At 39.4% G+C, this 20,732-nt stretch overlaps 1 protein-coding gene across 1 annotated transcript in view; it reads right to left on the bottom strand.

Moving 5' to 3' along the window:
* Positions 1 to 292: 292 nt before the first annotated feature.
* The window catches only part of CC2D2B (coiled-coil and C2 domain containing 2B), a 106,866-nt gene continuing 86,426 nt past the window's right edge, over positions 293 to 20,732 (bottom strand). The window contains exons 26-34 of the mRNA XM_055300174.1: positions 18,712 to 18,894; positions 18,347 to 18,544; positions 16,244 to 16,333; positions 12,957 to 13,070; positions 10,645 to 10,779; positions 10,135 to 10,257; positions 4,785 to 4,843; positions 2,780 to 2,957; positions 293 to 481 (exon numbers count right to left, since the gene is read on the bottom strand). Coding sequence (XP_055156149.1) covers positions 293 to 481; positions 2,780 to 2,957; positions 4,785 to 4,843; positions 10,135 to 10,257; positions 10,645 to 10,779; positions 12,957 to 13,070; positions 16,244 to 16,333; positions 18,347 to 18,544; positions 18,712 to 18,894 — 1,269 coding nt within the window. The remainder of the gene's footprint in view (positions 482 to 2,779; positions 2,958 to 4,784; positions 4,844 to 10,134; positions 10,258 to 10,644; positions 10,780 to 12,956; positions 13,071 to 16,243; positions 16,334 to 18,346; positions 18,545 to 18,711; positions 18,895 to 20,732) is intronic.

Genomic DNA, 20,732 nt, shown 5'->3' with positions numbered 1-20,732 from the left:
GCTTCAAAGGGAGGGGCCAGAATTGCTTCTTTCCCATAATAAAGACCTACTGTAGAGAGTGAACCAAGGCTACTAGACTACCCAAAGCATTCTCCTTGAAGAGGTCCCTGGCTGGGAGATCATCTATACTCATTCTCAAAGGTTCAGAGAGTGAGTCTCCATGGTGCCCAACTCTATAAAAGAACCAAAACTTGGGTTCATACTTGGCTGGACTTAAGGATAAGTAGCAAAATCCTAAGGTACCAGAAAAGTCTTGAGCACTTTTTTTCTTTTCCTTTTCCCTTCTTCCTTTTTACTGATATCGAGCTAAGGAAGCCAAATAGACCCACACAGATAATATGTTGTTTGGGTATGGGTGAATGTATACAGCTAGAGCAAATTCTGTCTGGGGAAATTCAGAAGAATGAATTCCAGTTTGATACACAGCATCAATAATTGACTGTACATCAGTGTATGGCATCTGGATAGGAAATCCTGTGACCTAGAAAAAAGACAGAATAACGTGTAAACCCATGATACAATTATGTAAGTAATCAAGAATCACTGTATACAAAAATATTACAGAAGCCTCAGAAAATGGTAGCCAAAAAATAATAAGTTATTTTTATAGGTGCTTATGATGTTCTAGGAACAGTACTAAATGCTTCACACACACATTTAATTCTCAAACAACCTTATGAAGTAAGTTCTACTATAATCCCCACTTTCCAGAGAGAGAGAAGAGCAGAGCCAGAACTGATAACAGAGCATGCACCCTCCATATTCCACATACTTGCACCCTTTCTAGAATAGCAAACTGACAATGAAAAAAATTACTTGGTCCTAAAATGAGGTATCTAAATGAGCATTATGGAAGAATTCATTTAACACTGATTTGGTTCATATTTCTTAAGTGACAACCACATGACAGGATTAAAGGATTATGGCACATGGTTGTATGTAACATTATCTATTTAATAATACACAAACAATCATAAACCTCTTTCAAGCCTTAGACTACTTATTTCAGGGTGCTTTTCTTTTCTTTTTTTTTAAGATTTTATTTGACACACAGAGAGAGCTCGAGTGAGCACAAAAGGGGAAGGATCAGAAGGAGAGGGAGAAGCAAGCTCTCCGCTGAGCAGGGAGCCCATTGTGGGGCTCTATCCCAAGACCCTGGGATCATGACCTGAGCAGAAGGTAGACACTTAACTGACTGAGCCACCCAGGTGCCCCTGGGAGGCTTTTCTTGATCCTTAAATCTGTTCGTGTGTTCTTTCCATGTGGTTGCAATAGGATGCTATCCTTCCCTAACTTATTTAATGAAATATATTGCAATTACATGCTTTATGGTCTGTCTCATTAGCCTATAGTCTCTATGAATTCACAAGATTATATCTGTCTTGTTTATGGTCATAAACCCAGTGCCTAACACAGTGCCTGGCACATAGAATACAAATAACATTTGCTAAATACTTGTTAAGTGCTAGGTGCTGTGGCAAATGTCAGCTCATTTAATCCTCACCATAACCACAAACCAGATAATGATTTTTATTCCTGTTTATCTTGCCCAATGGGTGGAAAGTAGAGAGAAGTTAGGTAACTTGATCAAAGCTAGCAAGTGGTTGAACCAGGGTTTGAATCCAAGCCACATGATTCAGCTCAGGTTTATGATTGTGTGTTATTATTTTTAAAATATTTTATTTATTTATTCATGAGAGACACACAGAGAGAGGCAGAGACATAGACAGAGGGAGAAGCAGGCTCCCTATGGCGAGCCCAGTGTGAGAATGGATCCCAGGACCCTGAGATCACGACCTGAGCCAAATGCAGAAGCTCAACCACTGAGCCACCCAGGTGCCCCTGATTGTGTGTTATTAAACATAATTTTACAAAGAAACTCCAAGTTTTAAACCTTGGCTTATATTGCTTTGCTTATCTGTTTACCCCTAATTCTATTTTTTTAATGCAAAAAAAACAACTTCCTCCCTCTTCATGAATAAGTAGCACTTGCAGATCCTTCCCTGACAGCCTAAGTACTCAACACCAACAGATTCCTTCCTTTCTTCTCTCAAAGGGTTTCCCTAGGAGATATCTCCTAGCGTTTGGGATGATAGAGGGGGAAAGAAACTCACTCTTGGGAGGCTGGGGCTTTCAAATCCTCACTGGACCAGTTCTTAGGGAAGAGAGAGTTCTCAGTGAGAGAATGCTCAGAATTGGGGGTAGGTGGGGGAAAAAAAAGAGGAGAGGACCCTAGCAATATACCAAATGCCCACCATGTTTGGTTATGAACTTGTTGAGTTTGAGATGCCTTTTAACCATCCAGGATGATGTTAAATGCATTGGTAAATATATAAGAGAGGAGGTCAGGAGAGAAGTCCAGGCTGGGTACATAGATTTGTATATTATAAAAGATATTAAAGCTTGCCTGGAGTCCTCGGGCTCAGAACCAGTGAGAGGGAATCTGTTTTATTACTACCACCGAGGGATCATCTTTCAATTTCTTAGTTGCAGGTGATTTCCTTTTGGTCATCTCTTTCCAAAGGTTGTGGTTTATGTAATATACCACAATCATCAATATGACTGATTCCAAGAAAATGTCATGCATTGTGGTCATGGTAATAGTTGTTTGGTATACTTGAAATTTTTTATTCTATAAATAAATGTATTTTAATGCCATATCATCTATTATCTAGGATCAAGATAAAAAGCACTTGAGGGATATTTGAGGTTACTGTTCCCAAGTAATGAACAACATAGATAAAACAAATGCCATTAATGCACTAAATCATACACACACCCAATAAAATTGTAGCAGTCTTTCAAATTCACTCTCTTCTTCAGATGATACAAAGCTTCCAGTGCCAAGTTCTAGTTTAGGAAGAATTTTTTGCAAAATATAAGTACATTGTCGATTCCAACGTGTCGGCTGTTTAGGTCGCCATTCCATCATTTTACATTTCAGAGTCCTTTCAATCCTAACGTAACAATGCAAAGGTTAGTTTATGACAAATTACAACCCGTTTCATAAATGTGATAAGAGTTTTGTCAGTTTACTCAAATATGAGAATTACATTGTTTTTGCTTTAGGATGAGCCAGACCTCTAGGGCTAAGGATATCTGCCATCGTTCATATTACTTAAGTTGGGGAGAAACAAGCTCTTGCTTGGCTTGGGAAAGCAAGAAGCTTCCTGGGGTAGCCAAGAATGAGATCTCAAGGGCTCTTTTCCAGGTACCTGTGTGTAGACAGCTGCCTACCTGTCTGATCATTGGACTGACATCCCCATTCTCCAGGACCCTCCCCTGTCATAAAACATGGTGTTTCCAAGAAACTGCATTTACAAAAGTTTAGATATCTGGTCTGGCTGATGTGAGCAGGGATGGGTTGATTAGATTAGTTGATTCAGCAGGCAGAGTTGGAAGGAAACAAGGCACGGACTGATAAGTATGACGATCAGGTTACCTTACTAGAATGTACCCTCCACAAGGGCAGGGATTTGTGCCTGTGTATTCAGCCCCTAGAACAATACCTGCTGGTCGACTAATCCAGGGACAGGGCAGGTTTGTTGATGGGGCCCACTTGGGAAGTCTCATCTCTGCACAGAATCTGTGTGTGCTTTAAAAACAAAAGCCACTGGCGGTCTCCTCAGGGCTGAGTCTGTAGCGTGACTGAGCAGTTTGGAGTTTGCAGTCTCAGTAGGGGCTAAGCATCAAGATCGCCTGTCAGGCTTTAGCAACGTATTTTACCTCCGGATGTCGATTAAGCAGGTCTGGTCGGGGACCCTGGCAACTGTATTTTTAAACAGTTCTAGAAGTGATTCTGATAAAAACCAGAAGTTGGCAATCGTTTCTCAACTGCATTTCTTCCTTTTTTGTTAAGAATTGGGGGAAAAGGAAGGCAATAAGAAGTGGGAGTTGTGTGCTCATGAGGGAAGGGAGCAGCAAAATTATTTTTGTCATGCTTTGTTTTGATCAGTGGGCAGCGGCTTATATGGCAGCCTACTATGTCAGCATGAGTCACTGGAGGCAGTAAGATCTAGAAGCTTCTGACACATTTGCAGTAGGAGTAAGGCCTGCTGCAAAATTTGTGGCTTTGATAAACTTGTTCAGCTTGACGGAATAAATCCTTAGGCTACGTGTGTGTGTGTGTGTGTGTGTGTGTGTGTGTGTGTGTGTGTGTAGGGAAGGAGGCAGTGCCGGGGCTGGGGATAGGACAGTATTCACATTAACACCAGATTTGGATGTTTTTCCCATACTCCAAGTGGTGGGCCATTTACCTTCATGTCCTTTCCAGAAGTATTAACTACCACATTATTATTACTATAACATCAACAGGAGTCTGTATCAAGAACTTCCCAATAGCAGCCCCACAATGTTTCCAGAGGCAATCATTTTTTTACTTAGATGGTCTTTTTAAGAAGTGTTCTGGAAAGGTAGAAGGGTTTTTGATGCACATACCAAAAGACAGATGACTCAGTGGAACAAACTACTGTAAATTCCATTTCTGGGGCACCTGAGTGGCTCAGTGGTTGAACATCTGCCTTTGGTTCAGGGCGTGATCCCGGAGTCCTGGGATCGAGTCCCCCACTGGGCTCCCTGCCAGATTCTCCTTCTGCCTGTGTCTCTGCCTCTCTGTGTGTGTCTCCCATGAATAAATAAATAAAATCTTTTTTAAAAAACTCCACTTCTATTGCTGAATGGAATAGTTATTTTGACAGACTGGGGTAGAGGACTAAAAGGTTGAAAGGGGGCTGAAAGATTTGGGGAGAAACATAGCAATCATAACATATAAATAAATGTTATACCTGTTCTTTAGATCTTCTATCATGCTTTTACTAGTCTCACAATAAATTATTTCTTCAGGCTGAAATATATAGGCAATTGAAAGTTAGAAAGGCTCCTAGGGAGACCACCTTTACATCACAGTCACCCCTGGAGTGCTAATTATAATGAGGGGAACCCAAACCACTTTCACGTGGCAAAATCCCTCCACCACAGAAGCACAAAGGTAAAACATAGATCACAGTGCTTTTTAACACTACTTTACCAGAGCATGGGGCGAGGAATGGATTTACAAAGGTGTTTTTCCTGGGTAAAGATAGATCTGCTGCCCATATCCATTAATTCAAAGAAGCACTTGACATGCTTATTAATTATTCCAGATAGTCTTTGGCAGCTGCTCTAGTTCCTTCCACTTATTAACTGGGGTCTTGGTGAAGTTACTTAATCTCTCTGAGTCTCTGTTACCACATCTTTAAAAGAGGGACAATAATAGTACTCACTTCCCTAGGTCTTGTGAAGATTTTGAAATAAAATAATACAACAAAACCGGCACATATTGTTCAATAAAATCAGGTATTATTGTTACTACTACTCTTTCAACATGGTTTATCATCTTCCTTCTTTGATTGAATCTCCTTTTTTCTCAGTTGGCAGGAGCCAGGTCTTTGTGTGTGTGTGTCCATTTCAATCTCCCCTATCTCCAAGCCTTTGCTCCAGGCACTGTAAAAACAGCAGAGAGCCATGCCCTACCACGTTCTCCCACGTTCCCTTCCCTGCCCTGCAGGATTGCTATGTGGAAAGAGGACTCCTTAAGTCTACCACCCAAACCAGTCCTCTCTGCCCTATCTCCCAGGGCTCACATGGACAAGAAGGAGGAACTGAGTTTAAACATTTTTACTTTAGGCATTCCTGAATTGAGAAATAGAGACAGCTGTAGAGACAGGGACATGAGTGGAAGGAGGGTCGTGCAAAAAGCAGGCAACAGTTCTTAGACCTCTAGGTGCTAGAATATTTCAGGAGTGATTGAGAAGATTCAGTCTGTCACATGATGATCTAAAGCCAGTGGTTTCAAAATGTGGCCCCCCGGCCCAGCAGCCTTACACCTGGGAACTTGTTAGCCCCCACATGGGACCCACTGAATCAGAAATTCAGGGGGCGAAGCTGAACACTCCATGTTTCAGCAAAGCCAACAGGGTTCTGGTGCCTGCCCTGGACAGATGTGAGAAGAGTCCCAGGCACAGGGATTTCCCCACAACACATCTGAGCAGGAGATGAGAGACACAGGAAGAAGGGAACAATGAACTCCACTGTCACCTAATAGGACCACCAACTATCCCAGACAGGACGGGCAAACCCAATGCCTTGATGGCTGTCACCAACCACTGTCCAGTCCTCCAGTGCCTCCCTGCTTCTCCCCACCTCCTCCCTCCAGCAGGTAGGGATTAGTTAGGCCACCTTCAGGCCCAAAAGAGAGGCCTGGGTTATGTTAACTCGATAAATTTATGAGGTGTTAGTCTCCCTTTCCTTTTTTGGCAAAGGCCCCTTCCTTTCAGGGAATTCATATCTTTTAAAACTTCAAGATTTCCCTTTTAACTTCATCTCCGAGTACCCAGATGTTCATCTTACACACTCAAATTTGTGTTTGCAATTGTGATAAAAAAAAAAAAAACACTATTCACTACAGATAGCAGTTTACTTGGGTGTGTTTGTGGCAAGACAGAAGATTGAGAACCATTAACCCACAGGAAATAAATCAGTAGTAGATACAAGTTGAATGCAGTTCTGAGTTTTATATTTATAGATTCAATTTGGGAAAAGGTTTAGTTTTCATACTCAGGCAAAGTGGCTTTATAAAAACTACAATTTTGATCGTGGCAGCCCTGGCCTTCATGCTGTTGGCTTCTGACTGCCCTAAGGACAAAGGTCCACATCCTTAGCAGGACTCTGCTCACCTCTGAGCTTGTCTTCTTTGCTCCCTGGCAGCAGCCAAGCTGGCCTTCCGACAGCTCCACAGATCCCTCCTTCTGCTGCAGGTCTGCATGCCTGCTGTGTCCTCTCTCTGCTGGCACTGTTCTCTACCATGATGGCCCTCCAGGCCAGCTCCTGCTCACCGCCTTCACTTTGCCTATCATCCTTTCCCCCCCCCCCCAAAAAGCTCCAGTAACCCCAGTAACTGTCCTTCCCCTCAGGTCCTCCTGCTGCATGCTCCCAAAGAACACACATTTCTTCTGTAATCACATTTACCATTCTGTCCTGCAATCGCTCACTTACTTCCTTCCCCCTTAAGAACACAAGTCTCGGGAATACTGAGACATGTCTTCTCCTTGTAGTACTGATGCCTGATGTAACACTGGCTCATAGCAGTCATACAAGGAATGTTCACTAAACCCCTAATAGAGTGATTAATAGTAAACAAAAAAACCTCATCTCTAAATATACCATTCTCCCCCCTAGGAGGCAGCAATGCATCAGTCACAACTCTGGGAGGGGACAAGCAAGGCTTTGCCTGTGGATGCTGCAAGTGTTGTTTGCTCAAGAGAGATGAGCACGTTTCATTTCTCCTTTAAAATGACTTTACAGGGATCCCTGGGTGGCGCAGCAGTTTAGCACCTGCCTTTGGCCCAGGGCGCGATCCTGGAGACCCGGGATCGAATCCCACGTCGGGCTCCCGGTGCATGGAGCCTGCTTCTCCCTCTGCCTATGTCTCTGCCTCTCTCTCTCTGTGTGACTATCATAAATAAATAAAATAAATAAATAAAAATGACTTTACAAACAGGATATATATATATATCTACACGCTTGCATCATGTGGAGAATGTTTAGAAGGACGCACAAGTTACTACTAAAAGTGGTTATTTCTTAGTGTGGGAAAAAGATGTTGAAGGGGAGAGACATTCTTTATACAGTTTGGTACTGTTTGATCCCTTCCCTGCAACCGCTATGCATTCTTTTTGATATTGTGAAATACCTCAAATACACAGACAAGCATTGCGAATAATGTAATGAACATCCACTCAACATACCTACCACTTAGCTATATCTAATATTTACATCTGTCCATATTTATTTTAGATTTTTTTTTTTTAAAGAAGTATGGGCAGCCCGGTGGGTCAGTGGTTTAGCGCCTGCCTTCAGACCCAGGATTGAGTCCCATGTCGAGTTCCCTGCATGGAGCCTGCTTCTCCCTCTGCCTGTATCTCTGCCTCTCTCTGTGTGTCTCTCATGAATAAATAAATAAAATCTTTAAAAAAAATTTAAAAAAAAATAAAAAAAAGAAGTAAAACATTACAGACAAACTTGACATACTTTGTATGCTGTTCCCTTGCCTCATTCCTTTTTTTCTGTCTCCAAAGGTAACCTTTAATCTAAATTTAGTATTTATCATTCCTATGAATGCTTTTACATTATCACTATGTGTCTCCATTTAGATAAACAACACATAGTTTTCAAACTCTATATAAATGATTTTGTACTCTATGTGTCATTTCGCATATTCTTTCTCTTGCTTAATGTTACTTTTTAAATATTTATTCATGCCGATGTGCATGGCTCTAGAACAGTTGTTCTCAACATCAGCTGCACACTGGAATCACCTGGGGAGCTTTTTTTTTTTTAAGATTTATTTCTTTATTCATGACAGACAGAGAGAGAGGCAGAAACAAAGGCAGAGGGAGAAGCAGGCTCCCCGTGGAGAGCCCAATGCAGAACTCGATCCCGGGACCCTGGGATCAGACCTGAGCCAAAGGCAGATGCTCAACCACTGAGCCATCCAGGTGTCCCACCTGGGGAGCTTAAATAATATAGATGTGTGAGTTCTACCCTCAGGGGTTCTGATGTAATAGATATACAGTCCAAGTTGAGAACTAGTATAAATTGGTTCATTTTTTTTTAACTACTACATAGATCTCATAGTATGAGTACTTCCTTTTTTTTTTTTTTAAAGATTTTATTTATTTATTCATGAGAGACAGAGAGAGAGAGAGAGAGGCAGAGACACAGGCAGAGGGAGAAGCAGGCTCCATGCAGGGAGCCTGACGTGGGACTTGATCCCACATCTCCAGGATCACGCCCTGGGCTGAAGGCAGCGCTAAACCGCTGGGCCACCAGGACTGCCTGTATGAGTACTTCCATAATTCATATATTCTTTTTCTGGTTGATTAATTGTTCTTTCTTTCTTTCTTTCTTTCTTTCTTTCTTTCTTTCTTTCTTTCTTTCTTTCTTCTTTCTTTCTTGCAATTCTATAAAGAACATTACTGTACTTGTCTTCCTGGCATGTTCCTGTGTGGTATATACTTAGAAGCTGAATTGGTGGATCAAAACGAGCATCTTCAATTTTATCAGATATCATCATACTGTTTTCTAAAATATTTATAGCCATTTATCCTCCCACCATTTCTCTGCTTCTTTGCCAACACTTGGTATGATCACTCTTAAAATTTTTTTGTCAGTGTTATACATGCAAAGTAGTGTTTTATTGTTTTAAATTGTATTTCTCTGATTGTGAGATTGAGCATTCAAATTTCTACTTCTATGAATTGTTTTCTGCCTATTTCTCTATTTTTTTCTCTCACTTTCTCTGGGCTCGCAGCTCTTAGTCTATGGATTTTGCAATAGCCCGCACCCTGCCATACCATGGCCCTAATGCAGAAACAGCCACTGAAGTGAAATTTGGAGTGCCCTCACAAAGTAACACTGAATACATCCAGATCCACTGGCTGAGCCGTCTGATCGTTGTTCCATGGTTCTTGACTTCAGGTCTGTGCTTCCACCTCTTGCCTCCTATGCTCCAGGGAGTGAGTCTGTAGCTTTTCTTCCCCATCTTCTTTCAAGAGTAGTGAAGTAGGGAGTCCCATCACAACACCTGGCTTCAAAAAGTGACTGACTCTGGTTCCCTGGATTTCATGAACCATTTTCAGACCCTACTTCTGTCACTTGTTCAGCCCTATTCACTGCTAGTATTTCTGTCCTGTTTCTATTCCATGAGACAATTGTCATGGTTTGGAGCTCAAATAAGCCTTCTATTTTTCAATTTTTATATTTTATCATTGCCATGGATGTGGAACAGAAGGGCTAGGTCAAAGTACACTTACCACAACATCTTAACATTATATTTTCAGTTTTAGAATAAATAATAAAAATTTTTATTTTAAAATCTAAATTCACATTTAAGATGATACATTCTTAATTCTTCCTTTTTGCAAATAGAGGAGTATGACCAGAATAGCCCAAACTCAGGATGGATGGCAAAGAAAACTAGATTTTATTAAATTGCCAGGTAAATCAATACACAATCAGCTATAAAAACATAACAAGAGCTGGCACGACTGGTAAAGATTAGAACCAGTGGTAAAATACAGCACTCCTGGAATTTACCTGTATGGTATGTGGTTTTGTCCCTTGGAAATTTTTTGGAAGCAACTGTTTCCAGAAACTTTCCTTCAAATAGTCGAAATGTACAGCCATTGGTGTATTATTTTGTTGAATATTAAACCAGACCTATTAAAACATTACCATAAAATCAGTATAGGCACATGGGAGCACAAAGCTCTTACCTGGTTAGGATGGAGCAAAATTTTACAGTTCTATTGCCCAATGAAGTGGTGGAGGTCAAAGGAAGTTCTGAGGTAGGAGGTAAAGGGATTCTAGGGGTATGTTAACATTACACTGATAACTGGTTCTCAACCTTGGAGGCACTACAGAATCACTTGAGGAACTTTAGGGATAAAAGATTTACCTGACCCCATATCCCAGGGATTCTAATTTAACATCTGTAGTTTCTTCAAAGTTTTCCATACATTTCTATTGTAGAGCCAGGGTAGAGGACCACTGTCACTGACTCTTGATGAGATAACTCAAAATAAGATTTTCCCCCCATATACTTACATTTCCATCATCAAACAAACAGTCTACACTTTGTAAAGGACAAAATGGGTCAAACTGCTTATGACATTGCCCAGTTAATGGATTCCAAAGCAAATATTCATTAGTTTCTTGAGTTAATACATAAGCCACTTGCCCCTGTGTGAGGAAAAAGAGTTAAAGTCATGTTTGGTGGGTGGTTGATTTAACTCATTTTTGCATGTGGAACTATAATGTAAGCATGTGATATCTTTGATTTATAAAAGTCTTTTCTTAGGGTCTTCAAATTCTTTTTGAAAAGCAAAAAAACCCCAAAGCTCCAGAAATCCTCAAGCCCAGACCAGCATGAAGATTCAAATAAGAGAACTTTTGAGCTGGTGCAGCCATGTATAGCCCTGTAGGGTGTGCCCTCACTGCAATAAAGCATGTTGTTCTAGAAAAATCAATATACTGTGATAATTTCCCAACAGCTAGCTCTAAAGTGTTTTGAGGCAGGGATACTTTGGTCTAATTCACACAAGGCACTATATGGACTAGCCCTGCTTTGAGTGGAATATACCTGGGGACTAAAGGGGAACACCACACAGAGTTAGGAAGTAGACACTTGCCTAATGCCCTGAAAAAAGCCAAGTGAAGTTAAAAAGCCGTTAAGTTAATTTTGAGAACAAGATCTGGAATGAGAGGCTAGAGAGAAAGTATACAGGAAACCATCTGAGGAATAAAAGTAGTCATTATGTTATTATTTGGTTCTGAATATACCTTTTTAAGTGCAAAGTTTTCTTAGAAAAGAATAACAATTTCAGGTAATAATAATAACAAAGACTATTGAATATTTATTGGGAATTTATGTGCACCAGGTACCATGCTCAGCATTCACACTAAATTTTTCATTTGCATTCACTCTAAATTCTTTGAGGTGGGGGTAATCTTTATGGCCATCTTTCAGATAGAGTCAAGAGGTGGAGGGGCTTGTCTAGCAGAATGATAAATGGCATTAGTCCCATTTAAGGAGAAGATACCTGAAGCTCAGGGAAGTAAACAAGCTGAGATCACACAGTTAGTAAATGGTATTGCTGGGTTTAAATCCCTCTTTGACCAACTCTCAGAAACAAATTTTAACATCGTGCCATGTAGCCTGGACTCTTCAAAGCTCTTGTTCTTTATCACTGTGCTCATCTTTACAGTAAAGAAGAGGTTTCACCTCAGCCAGAGCAACCAAAGTGCAAATGTTTGTTGAAATACTGTCGACCGTTTACTGCCATCTAGTGACACTTAAAACTACACAGGAGAAAAAAAAAAAAAAAAGACTACACAGGAGAATTTCATGTGCGTGTGTGTGTGTGTGTGTGTGTGTGTGTGAGGGGGGGGGGCTGGGAATTAACCACAGGCTTTTAGCTTGCAATTTTGACAAAAATAATAAGCCATGCCAAGGAAATATAGAGAAATAAGTGATAATAACAGAAAGCCTAAAACCAGACTGGAAATCTTTTTTTTTTTAACTTTTTTTTTTAATTTTTATTTATTTATAATAGTCACAGAGAGAGAGAGAGAGAGAGAGAGGGAGGCAGAGACACAGGCAGAGGGAGAAGCAGGCTCCATGCACCGGTAGCCCGATGTGGGATTCGATCCCGGGTCTCCACGATCGCGCCCTGGGCCAAAGGCAGGCGCCAAACCGCCGCGCCACCCAGGGATCCCATCAGACTGGAAATCTTTAGCCTTATCAAGATATTTGTGGTAGAAATAGGAACAGTCCAAAAGAAGATAGCATTCTGGAAGTATGAATGTAGGAGCATATAATTAAGTTGCAAAAATTTTGGGTAGGTAAACAAATTTCAGGCCCACATCCTGTATGACTAAAACTGAGCAAGGAAGAATAGGGGGAAGTATTTCTTAAGGATTTTTAAATATAGTATTAGAAAGGTATAGAGATGATTGATGGTGGTGATGATGGTTACCAACCTCTACAACTACTACTATAACTATTACTACATCACCACCACTATCACCATTTACTGAAGTGAAATTTATTGAAATGGCACCATGAACCAAGGTACTGTTCTCAGTGTCACATATGCACAATGTAACTTAATATCTTCTTAACCCCATGAAGAAGCACTATCATTAGTACAGTTTTACAGACAAAAGTAAAGCCTTTCTTTACATTGTGATCATTTTGATGAGCCATCATTATCCTCTTAACTAAATAACTGGTTGCCCATGAAATTCCTCAATTAGCTTGTGAAAAGATGGAAAACCGGGGTTGATGTCTTTTAAACTTGCAGCTGAAGGCCGATTAGTTTTGTTTACACTATTTAAATATTAACTCCAGCACTTACTTCCAACATTGAGGTCCCCAGGAGGACCAAAGCTTTCTTTCCAAAATACAGAAAGAAATTACAGAGTAGTATGGCATGCTCTTCCTTATTTCCAATAGCCAGACTGATACAGCGCTGAAGCAAAGCAAAAGGAACAAGGCCAAAAGAAAAAGAAGAGAAAGATCAATAATATAAGCATCCGGTAGATTGAGAGCCCCTCTAGTCTTTCCAGTTTCAAACACACATATTTTTGCCAGGTTTCTAGGATGACTGACTGAAAAGCTGAAAGCTCTGGTACCTTCTGCTTGAGAAAACACTGTGGAGAACACTAACTTGGAATATAGGGATCACCTTTACTATGGGACAATTAATGTGGATACTGTGTAAGTGACCAAATAGTTCATCACCCAAAAATAGGATATTTCTATTTAGGACAAATATTAAACTGCTTTTGGCAAACAGGGACATACAGACTGTTATTTTAAGAAACCTCATCTGATAGGAAATCACATAGTTTTTAGAGGAAGGGATCCTTTGGTTTGTCTTATACCAGCATAGTGCTCTCAACTCAAGGAGAGGAAGAGGACTGAATTGAAGCCCAATCAGGAAAATGACTGAAACTTCTTCAACTGAAAGAGCTGTAGTCAAATATAGGGTGCCTAGTAAAACAGTTCTAGCAAAAGAGGAAAGCATAGCAGAGGTGGTAGACTGGTAGTCTATGATCTAGTTCTAGTCTGTAAGTGTGTTTTTTGCTTGGCCCTGAAATATTTTTTAAAATTGGGAGCTCTGGCTTCCTTTAAAAAAATCAAGAAGATCTAACTACATATATGGGCCCAAATGTTTATATGGCAATAGTCTATTGTTATTGAATAGCAGCTGCAACATTTAGACAGGACTTGTGCCTTTCCGTTCAGTATAGTCCTAGAGGAAGGGCTTTGGTGGCCAGGGAGGTGGGGGATGGGGGAACCCCAGAAGCTCTTGGCAGTGACTATTTACCAATCAGTATGAAAGCATTTCAGTGTTTTAATTTTTTTTTTTTTATGATAGTCACAGAGAGAGAGAGAGGCAGAGACACAGGCAGAAGGAGAAGCAGGCTCCATGCACCGGGAGCCCGACGTGGGACTCGATTCCAGGTCTCCAGGATCGCGCCCTGGGCCAAAGGCAGGAGCTAAACCGCTGCGCCACCCAGGGATCCCCGCATTTCAATGTTTTAAAAACTGATATGGCTACGTCGTACACACTGGCTGAATGTGATGGTGAGGAATGGAGATTAGGGAGGATGGTAATGTGCTCCTTTGAAAGAAAAGTGTGAACAGAAGAGTGAAGAGCAGAATACCAGTAGTATTCAGTGTCAGGCCAAGGAGGCTCCCCTGACTGGGTGTCATAAGAGGAGGGAACAGGGGAGAACAGGTAACTAACATACTGAGTTCCAGATACCTTGCATATATGTTATCCATTCAAAATCCCTGTATAATCCCTTATCTTAGGTCATACAGCTCTTAAGTGGTTGAAGGAGGATTTAACCAAGGTTTAGTTTTCTCCTAAGACTGTGTGTTAGGTAGGAGAAAATATCACTTGTCCTGTGGCAGTCTAGTTAGTCATACAACATGGGCATCTCATGGCTAAAGAGTTCACGTCAGTGGGAAGACATTAGCCAAGAGGAATTCTGTTGTAATCAATCCCACTTGTAATCACTAACCTCTTGGTTAGGAGCATTGTTTGGATTGGGGGTGTGCAGGAGGAAGACTCGGGAGTATTCCCGAGTATTTACCCAAATAGTTATTTTTATGGTTATTTGTTAGATATCTTAGAGGTTCTTTCAATGTTCTGCAGGATCATAATATCCATGAATACATTCTGTTAGGTCTGAAAGTCTCAGAAGAGTCTAAAGTTAATGACACCTCTTTGAGTTCTACTAGATTTTAATAACTGAATCACTGGAAACACATGCTTGTGTCTCCCTTGTTCTCACATAGCAGGAGACTGGGTAGCTGACTTATTAAGTTAGCCCGGTGCCTCCCCTAAATCCATTTCAGCTCAACTTTGGCCTCTAAAACATTCTAGAGGGATCCCTGGGTGGCTCAGCGGTTTGAGCCTGCCTTCGGCCCAGGGCGTGATCCTGGAGTCCTAGGATCGAGTCCCGTGTGGGGCTTCCTGCATGGAGTCTTCTTCTCTGCCTGTGTCTCTGCCTCTCTCTCTCTCTATCTGTGTCTCTCATGAATAAATAAATAAAATCTTTAAAAAACATAAATAAATAAATAAATAAATAAATAAATAAATAAATAAATAAATAAATAAATAAATAAAACATTCTAGAGAAGTGCCAGGACCATTGGTTCCAGGTGGAAAGTGCCCCTCTCTTAGGCTCCTGTCATACTAGTAGTTTTTCAAATAAAACTTATTTCTTGAATGCTTGCTAAATGTATATAAAAAATATAAAAATAAATAATCAGGACTACCTCTTCATTCAGAGATTAAACTTGAGAGCTATATATACAGAGTGTGGTATAGAAAAAACTAAATATAATTTAAGGTGGAATGAAAAAACTGCTCTAATTAGAGTTGCTGGATTTTGGGAAAAAATAGGATGACCAATTAAATCTACAAATTTTTAGTATAAATGTGTCTCAGATATTTCATGGGGCTTGTATTCTATTTGGCAACTGATCTAAAGAGAATTTTAATCCAAGTGCTAAAAAAGAACATTGCTATGTAAGCTCTTCATTTAGATGTGGGGAGACTGAGGAAAGCTTCTGAGAAATGGAATATATTTGCCCTAGACTCAGCATCTGTCCAGCTCCATAGTGACAAACCATATTTCTCTCTGGAGGATGTCATAATATCATACTCCTGGAATTCCCACTGAATTAAAATATTCATAAGCTACCATTTATAATGTTGAATAAAATTGTTCCTGTTTAAGAATTATCTCTATGGATTGTTATAGAGCTAAAAATGATATGTTAAATTATCAAATGCTTTCAAATTTCACAAGACAAAGTATTTCATAAGTGCATAATACTTTTAAAAAGTGTTTCTTTAAAAAAAAGTGTTTCTTTAGGAAAAAAGCAAGAGTACTATATATTTTAGTTGTAAAACATAATGGGGCACCTGGGTGGCTCAGTTGATTAAATATCCAACTCTTGGTTTTCACTCAGGTCTTGATCTCATGGGTTGTGAGCACTGTATGCTCATTGGGAGTCTGCTTGACACTCTTTCCCTCTGCCCCTTCCCCCACTCACACACACACGCATTCTCTCTCAAATAAATAAATAAATCTTAAAAATAAATAAAATACAATTTGTTACCTCTGATGTCATCCATATATCAAAACCATCATTTTCATCTGGAATATCAGGCACGATAGGAATCAAAGATACAAAGCGAGCAATGAGGTCCTAGAATAATATTAGCAAACATTTATTAACTGTATACTATATATATATATACATCACCAAGCACAGTGTTTTACATGCAATACCATCACATTAAATGTATCCCACAAGCCCATGAAATACATATTATTATTATTATTATTATTATTATTGTTTTCCAGAAGAGGAAATAGCATAGAGTGCTAAGATAATTTGCCCAGGGTCACAGAGCCAACACAATGTATGGAGTCTTGCAGGAAGAAGCCCAAATTAGCTGGACTCCAGAGCATGCCTGTTAACCATTACACTTCACTGTAATAAATTATTAAATTTTTAAACATGGTATATATTACATATATTACATATGTTATATATAGTATACATATATACATTATATATATTACATATATACTTTAAGTTACAACTGCTAAATTAAAAAAATTTAAAAAACTGCTAAATTTTTTAAAGAAAAATATTGAAGAATAGCAAAAATTTGATTTGCCTTTTTTTTTTTAAAGATTTTATTTATTTATTCATAGAGAGAGAGAGGCAGAGACACAGGCAGAGGGAGAAGCAGGCTCCATGAAGAGAGCCTGACGTGGGACTCGATGCAGGGTCTCCAGGATCATGCCCTGGGCTGCAGGCGGCGCTAAACCGTTGCGCCATCGGGGCTGCCCTTGATTTGCTTTTAAGTTCCAAATCTATCAGAATTACTTTTACTAATATAAGCTTGTTACAAGCTGTTGAAGTAGGAAAATGTTGGTGCAACTGTGGACTGTTCCCCCTACAGGGCTGGAGACAAGGACTCAGACTAATGTAGGAAATGAGAAAGGGATACAAATAAATAATGAGTCAATACAGAAAGTTTACTGACATTTCCACTGATTTATAATAACCATTATTTGTGCACTAATTACCTCCTGCATTGGTCATGTTTCTGACTTCCTGCAATTACTTAATTAGTTCATAGTCCCTCATGAGCAAAGTTGCTGAGTTATTTGTATGTATTTTTTAAAAAGACAAAGATTGTCTTTGAAATAAATCTAAAGCATTATTATCTCCTTGGACTTTGGGTGACAGGAAACAGGCAGGAAGAAACTCATAACTCATGATGGAAAGGCAGAGTGTAGCAAAAGGCAACCTAAATTAGAACTTCTGATTTTATCCTGAAGAGTCCAGCTAAGGGAGCTTGATAGTGGACAAATAATATAAATATTCTGAGGTGAACCAATTGACTCAATCAAACCCAAATAAACAAAAGATATAAGAAATTTTTCATGGATGCCTTTAAGCAAAGCTTATTCTTTTCTCAAAGAGGAGATATATTTTTGATATCACATTTTCCTTTCTCAAAGTGGAAGGAGGTTTTGAGTCGAGTGAATAAATCTTCATTTTAATGAAATTCAATTTTGAGTATATGTCTTTCTTGTCAGCTGGTAAATAAATATGCATAAAGAAAAAGTCACATAGGGATGGAGTGGGAAGTGCTATATTGGCAGTTTACAGGGAAAAATATAACCTACTTTCTTTATTCTCACATACAGTGAGAAGCAATCCTTAGAAGGACACAACCCCTTTAGCAACATAACTGTTAACTTTGCCTGGAAGTCAAAGGAATTTTTCTGTGCCATTTTTCAAAGTTTGGTAGAAATGTTACAAAACTAGTGTGGTCACATGAACTCCTGTAGCAACAGTGACTCTAGTCCAAGGGGGCAGGAATGAAGGGAATCTGAAAGAAATATTCTCCCCCACGTGGGGTTCAGGAGGACATACTGCAACATAAATGATTTCTCTCTCAGGAAACTGTCTTTGAAAGCAAAGCAATTTTGGAAGAAAGTTATGCTCAAAGTTAATATAAAACTGTAAACAAATGAAAATGAATATAAGTTTAGAGTGATGAAAATGTTCTAAAATTTACTACGGTGATGGTTGTACAACTCTGAATACACTAAAGACCATTGAATTGTACACCCTAGATGGGTGAATTTTATGTATGTGAATTATGTATCAACAAAGCTACTAAAATACGTATCTTACAAGTGTGGCACTAGAATCATGAAGAAACATATCCAGGAATTGCTGAGGTGGATTTAATGCTTTGATATATCTTGTTACTAAGATCTGTATCCCTTCACTATTAAAGACAGTAGTTGTGATTCTTCGGTTGGGAAACATCGCCTTACAAGTTTTTTTGAAAATCTGTGCTCTCTCCAAGACATCTGTTAGATCTGAAAACTAAAATAAAATTCAAAATATTTCAACATTGTACTATAGTTTTCCCACAGGAAAATATCAAGAACCGATGTTCATTTTTACCAGCTTTGAAATTATTATTACTAGTTTTTAAGACAGTTTATATTTCTTTAATAGGACACATAAAAACAATTCAATGTAAAACATACCTTGTTCAGTTCTGGATTACAGGTGACATATGATATTTGAGGTTCAATGGTAGCAAAAATATTTAAGAAAATACATTCTTTTAAATTCTGCCCATTATTATCTTCTTTTGGAGACACATAAGTCTTACTCCAAGTATATCCAAGCAAAACTGGTGGAATATTTACTTGAAATGTTCCACTAATCTGAAAGAATATAGCAATATAATAGATTTTGTACAAATATATACATCAGCAAGTACAGTATAGTCTTCTATACTGTAGGAGAAAATAGGTTTGCATGGGTAAGTACGTGCTAGGTCTATTAATATATACCTGCACAAGAATGATCAGGTTCTCCATGGTGGTCTATTCACAGACACCCTTGACACCCTGAGTCCCTGTCTTATATGCACTATATGGAGAGGGCAAATGTAAGAAAGGGATGAAATGAGGATGCAAGTTACCCTAACAGAGTCATAGAAGTTCTTAGAAGATCCATTTCAGGCTCAGAGAAGATGCTAAAAGACCATGTTACATTTTATATTGGGTCTAGAAAGAGAAGAGAAAATATAACAGCAGAAAGGACAACCCATAGGCCCATAAGAGGAGGGATTTTTTTTTAAACCAGGCAAAATGTAGTTTTTATTGATAGGTAACTTGTGTAACATATGACATAATTATATTTTTTTCAATTTCTTTTCTTTTTTTTAATAAATTTATATTTTATTGGTGTTCAATTTGCCAATGTATAGAATAACACCCAGTGCTCATCCCATCAAGTACTCCCCTCAGTGTCCTTCACCCAGTCACCCCCACCCCCTGCCCTCCTCCCCTTCCACCACCCCTAGTTCGTTTCCCAGAGTTAGGAGTCTCTCATGTTCTGTCTCCCTCTCTGATATTTCCCACTCATGTTTCTCCTTTCCCCTTTATTCCCTTTCACTATTTTTTATATTCCCCAAACGTATGAGACCATATAATGTTTGCCCTTCTCCGATTGATTTATTTCACTCAGCATAATACCCTCCAGTTCCATCCACGTTGAAGCAAATGGTGGGTATTTGTCGTTTCTAATGGCTGAGTAATATTCCATTGTATACATAGACCACATCTTCTTTATCCATTCATCTTTCGATGGACACTGAGGCTCCTTCCACAGTTTGGCTATTCTGGACATTGCTGCTAGAAACATCGGGGTGCAGGTGTCCTGGCATCTCATTGTGTCTGTATCTTTGGGGTAAATCCCCAACAGTGCAATTGCTGGGTGGTAGGGCAGGTCTATTTTTAACTCTTTGAGGAACCTCCACATAGTTTTCCAGAGTGGCTGCACCAGTTCATATTCCCACCAACAGTGCAGGAGGGTTCCCCTTTCTCCACATCCTCTCCAACATTTGTGGTTTCCTGCCTTGTTAATTTCCCCCATTCTCACTAGTGTGAGGTGGTATCTCATTGTGGTTTTGATTTGTATTTCCCTGATGGCCAGTGATGTGGAGCATTTTCTCGTGTGCTTGTTGGCCATGTCTATGTCTTCCTCTGTGAGATTTCTGTTCATGTCTTTTGCCCATTTCATGATTGGATTGTTTGTTTCTTTACTGTTGAGTTTAATAAGTTCCTGATAGATCTTGGATACTAACCCTTTATGATACGTCGTTTGCAAATATCTTCTCCCATTCTGTACGTTGTCTTTTAGTTTTGTTGACTGTATCTTTTGCTGTGCAAAAGCTTTTTATCTTGATGAAGTCCCAATAATTCATTTTTGCTTTAGTTTCTCTTGCCTTCATGGATGTATCTTGCAAGAAGTTGCTGTGGCCAAGTTCAAAAAGGGTGTTGCCTGTGTTTGCCTCTAGGATTTTGATGGAATCTTGTCTCACGTTTAGATCTTTCATCCATTTTGAGTTTATCTTTGTGTATGGTGTAAGAAAATGGTCTAGTTTCATTCTTCTGCACATGGATGTCCAATTTTCCCAGCACCATTTTTTGAAGAGACTGTCTTTTTCCAGTGGGGATAGTCTTTCCTGCTTTGTTGAATATTAGTTGACCATAAA

The sequence above is a fragment of the Nyctereutes procyonoides genome, unplaced genomic scaffold, assembly GCF_905146905.1.
Source record: "Nyctereutes procyonoides isolate TBG_1078 unplaced genomic scaffold, NYPRO_anot_genome, whole genome shotgun sequence".
In the NCBI taxonomy this organism is placed as follows: Eukaryota; Metazoa; Chordata; class Mammalia; order Carnivora; family Canidae; genus Nyctereutes; species Nyctereutes procyonoides.
Note: the sequence above shows the minus strand (reverse complement) of the source record. Positions and strands in the feature narration are given on the sequence as shown.